General features: G+C 46.3%; 1 protein-coding gene across 6 annotated transcripts in view; it reads left to right on the top strand.

Moving 5' to 3' along the window:
- Positions 1-4,411, top strand: part of LOC110513868 (ELKS/Rab6-interacting/CAST family member 1) — a 541,524-nt gene extending 537,113 nt beyond the window's left edge. For all 6 annotated transcript variants that reach the window (XR_016490094.1, XR_016490093.1, XM_090213395.1 and 3 more), the window contains one exon: positions 2,329-4,411. Coding sequence is in view for 4 of the 6 variants with exons in the window: in XM_090213395.1 (XP_090069521.1) it covers positions 2,329-2,466 (138 nt within the window). In the remaining 2 variants the exon portion in view is untranslated. The remainder of the gene's footprint in view (positions 1-2,328) is intronic.
- The last annotated feature ends 468 nt before the right edge of the window (positions 4,412-4,879 follow it).

Raw genomic sequence — 4,879 nt, 5'->3', positions numbered from 1 at the left:
GGGTTTAGTGAGTTGGTGAAGGAATGGAGTGTTCCAGGAGAATTTAAATGGGTTTAGTGAGTTGGTGGAGGAATGGAGCGTTCCAGGAGAATTTAAATGGGTTTAGTGAGTTGGTGAAGGTTGGGGATGTGGATGTGAAGAGGGGATCAACTGTGGATCCATGGTCCAGGGAGAGGGAGAGGGAGGGGGGGTTTATGGGGGAGAGAGAGGGGGTGACCCTGGGCCAGGTGGAGAGGTGGAAGGGGAAGAGGTAGAGGAGGAGAGGAGAAGGACAAGGAAAGATGGAGGGGGAGAAGAGGAGGAGGAGAGGAGAAGGACAGGGAGAGATGGAGGGGGAGAAGAGGAGGAGGAGAGGAGAAGGACAAGGAAAGATGGAGGGGGAGAAGAGGAGGAGGAGAGGAGAAGGACAGGGAGAGATGGAGGGGGAGAAGAGGAGGAGGAGAGGAGAAGGACAGGGAGAGATGGAGGGGGAGAAGAGGAGGAGGAGAGGAGAAGGACAGGGAGAGATGGAGGGGGAGAAGAGGAGGAGGAGAGGAGAAGGACAAGGAAAGATGGAGGGGGAGAAGAGGAGGAGGAGAGGAGAAGGACAGGGAGAGATGGAGGGGGAGAAGAGGAGGAGGAGAGGAGAAGGACAGGGAGAGATGGAGGGGGAGAAGAGGAGGAGGAGAGGAGAAGGACAGGGAGAGATGGGGTGGGAGAAGAGGAGGGGGAGAGGAGAAGGACAAGGAGAGCTGGAGGGGGAGAAGAGGAGGAGGAGAGGAGAAGGACAAGGAGAGATGGAGGGGGAGAGGAGAAGGACAAGGAGAGCTGGCGGGGGAGAATAGGTGGAGAGATTAACTCACACGGATGTTCCCCCTCTCTAAATCACGCAGTCCCTCTTTCTTTCCCTCTCTAGCTCTCTCTTTCTCTTCCTCTGCTCTCCTCTGCTCACTCCTTTACAGTGCACTAGCTACCCATTTCCTGTGACCTCTCACCTCTCAGAGAAGAAAAGAGAAGAAAGAAGGGATAGAGGGAGGAGGGAAGGAGGAGGACAGAGGGAGGAGGGAAGGAGGAGGACAGAGGGAGGTATCTGTACAGACTCATCAGCCCTGGGAGGCTTAAGGCCAGTCAGTCAGGCTGTCTACCATGGAGGTCCTTCTCTCTCCACTGACCAGAAAGACCATCTGTCCAGAAAGTCACTCTGAAATATTTGATCTTTATGGTTCTGAAGTCCACGTGTTTTCTCCCACTGTTTTGTTGTTTATGTTTATTTGTTGCTATGTACCTGACCTATGATGTACCTGACCTATGATGTACCTGACCTATGATGTACCTGACCTATGATGTACCTGACCTATGATGTACCTGACCTATGATGTACCTGACCTATGATGTACCTGACCTATGATGTACCTGACCTATGATGTACCTGACCTATGATGTACCTGACCTATGATGTACCTGACCTATGATGTACCTGTCCTATGATGTACCTGTCCTATGATGTACCTGTCCTATGATGTACCTGTCCTATGATGTACCTGTCCTATGATGTACCTGACCTATGATGTACCTGACCTATGATGTACCTGACCTATGATGTACCTGACCTATGATGTACCTGACCTATGATGTGACGTTAGAAAATACATGTTTTTAACATTTCTCTCTCTCCTCTCCCCTCTCTCTCTCTCCCCCCTCTCTCTCTTCTCCCCCCCTCACTCTTCTCCCCCCTCGCTCTACTCTTCCCACTCTCTCTCCTTTCCCCCTCTCTCTCTTCTCCCCCTCTCTCTCTAATCTCTCTTTCCCTCTCTCTTCTCCCCCCTCTCTCTCTTCTCCCCCTCTCTCTCTTATCTCTCTTTCCCTCCCTCTACCCCTCTCTCTCCTCTCTCCTGCCCACTCTCTCTCCTCTCTCCCTTCTCTCCCCCCTCTCTCTCATTTTCCCCCTCTCTCTTCTCCCCCCTTCTCTCTTCTCCCCCTCTCTCTCTAATCTCTCTTTCCCTCCCTCTCCCCTTTCTCTCCCCTCCCCTCCCCTCCCTCTCCCCCCTCTCTCATATCACTCTTTCCCTCCCTCTCCCCCCTCTCTCTCCTCTCTCCCGCCCCCTCTCTCTCCTCTCCCCCTCTCTCTCTTTTTCCCCCTCCTCTCTCTCTTCTCCCCCTCTCTCTCTAATCTCTCTTTCCCTCCCTCTCCCCCTCTCTCGCCCCTCCCCCTCTCTCTCCTCTCCCCCCTCTCTCTCCCCTCCCCCTCTCTCTCCTCTCTCTCCTCTCCCCTTCCCCTCTCCCTCCCCCTCTCCCTCCCTCTCCCCTCCCCCTCTCCCTCCCTCTCCCTCCTCTTTCTCACCCCATCAGTTGGAGTCGGAGCTGGCGGTGTGTGAGAGGGAGAGTGCAGAACTCCAGGAGCATGCTAACTGTGTCCTGCAGCAGATCGCTGACCACTGCCCCGACATCCTGGAGCAGGTGGTCAACGCCCTGGAAGAGTCCTGCTGACCTGTCAATGTCCCCGCCAGCCACACTCTCACAACGCGTCAAGAGAGAGAGAGAGAGATGCCTTTATATTCGCGATCCTTCATTTCCTGCCTTACCAGTTCTCCCAATATCTCTTTGGGGATTTGTTACTGATTTATTAACAATGATTTGTCAGATTGGTGCAACAATCCTCTAAATCTAAAAATGTTTGTGGTGAGAAGGCCTTCTTGAACCGTTCATGACGTTGAACCCTGTCTTTTTCTTAGACCTGACCACAAAACCTGTCTGTTACTAAGGTGTGGTCAACCATGTTATATTAGTGTTACTCACATACAGTTACTGCTTAGTTACTACACAGTTACTGCTTAGTTACTACACAGTTACTGCTTATGTACTGCTTAGTTACCACACAGTCACTGCTTAGTTATCATACAGTTACTGCTTAGTTACTACACAGTTACTGCTTATTTACTGCTTAGTTACCACACAGTTACTGCTTAGTTACTACACAGTTACTGCTTAGTTACCACACAGTTACTGCTTATTTACTGCTTAGTTACCACACAGTTACTGCTTAGTTACCATACAGTTACTGCTTAGTTACTACACAGTTACTGCTTAGTTACTACACAGTTACTGCTTAGTTACTACACATGTACTGCTTTGTTACTACACAGTTACTGCTTAATTACTACACAGTTACTGCTTAGTTACTACACAGTTACTACACAGTTACTGCTTAGTTACTACTGCTTAGTTACTACAAAGTTACTGCTTAGTTACTACACATTTACTGCTTAGTTACTACTGCTTAGTTACTACACAGTTACTGCTTAGTTACTACACAGTTACTACTTAGTTACCACACAGTTACTGCTTAGTTACTACACAGTTACTGCTTGGTTACTACACAGTTACTGCTTAGCTACCACAACATTACTGCTTAGTTACTACACAGTTACTGCTTAGTTACTACACAGTTACTGCTTAGTTACTACACAGTTACTGCTTAGTTAGTTACTGTCCTAATGGTGACTGTCCTAATGGGATGGGGATATCATTATGGCCAATATGAAGAGAAGCTAGAGACTCTGAATCATGGTCATGTACCCACTACTTAGACCATTCTAGAATCCCCCCTACAGCTTTCTGTCCTGTCGTCCTGCATTCCACATGGAACCCTATTCCCTTTATAGAACCCTATTCCCTTTATAGAACCCTATTCCCTTTATAGAACCCTATTCCCTTTATAGAACCCTATTCCCTTTATAGAACCCTATTCCCTTTATAGAACCCTATTCCCTTTATAGAACCCTATTCCCTTTATAGAACCCTATTCCCTTTATAGAACCCTATTCCCTTTATAGAACCCTATTCCCTTTATAGAACCCTATTCCCTTTATAGAACCCTATTCCCTTTATAGAACCCTATTCCCTTTATAGAACCCTATTCCCTTTATAGAACCCTATTCCCTTTATAGAACCCTATTCCCTTTATAGAACCCTATTCCCTTTATAGAACCCTATTCCCTTTATAGAACCCTATTCCCTTTATAGAACCCTATTCCCTTTATAGAACCCTATTCCCTTTATAGAACCCTATTCCCTTTATAGAACCCTATTCCCTTTATAGAACCCTATTCCCTTTATAGAACCCTATTCCCTTTATAGAACCCTATTCCCTTTATAGAACCCTATTCCTTTTATAGAACCCTATTCCCTTTATAGAACCCTATTCCCTTTATAGAACCCTATTCCCTTTATAGAACCCTATTCCTTTTATAGAACCCTATTCCCTTATAGAACCCTATTCCCTTTATAGAACCCTATTCCCTTTATAGAACCCTATTCCCTTTATAGAACCCTATTCCCTTTATAGAACCCTATTCCCTTTATAGAACCCTATTCCCTTATAGAACCCTATTCCCTTTATAGAACCCTATTCCCTTTATAGAACCCTATTCCCTTTATAGAACCCTATTCCCTTTATAGAACCCTATTCCCTTTATAGAACCCTATTCCCTTTATAGAACCCTATTCCCTTTATAGAACCCTATTCCCTTTATAGAACCCTATTCCCTTTATAGAACCCTATTCCCTTTATAGAACCCTATTCCCTTTATAGAACCCTATTCCCTTTATAGAACCCTATTCCCTTTATAGAACCCTATTCCCTTTATAGAACCCTATTCCCTTTATAGAACCCTATTCCCTTTATAGAACCCTATTCCCTTTATAGAACCCTATTCCCTTTATAGAACCCTATTCCCTTTATAGAACCCTATTCCCTTTATAGAACCCTATTCCCTTTATAGAACCCTATTCCCTTTATAGAACCCTATTCCCTTTATAGAACCCTATTCCCTTTATAGAACCCTATTCCGTTATAGAACCCTATTCCCTTTATAGAACCCTATTCCCTTATAGACCCTAT

This window comes from Oncorhynchus mykiss, chromosome 21 (genome assembly GCF_057628025.1).
Source record: "Oncorhynchus mykiss isolate SJ-2025 chromosome 21, ASM5762802v1, whole genome shotgun sequence".
Classification (NCBI taxonomy): Eukaryota; Metazoa; Chordata; class Actinopteri; order Salmoniformes; family Salmonidae; genus Oncorhynchus; species Oncorhynchus mykiss.
This window is presented reverse-complemented; position numbering and strand designations above follow the sequence as displayed.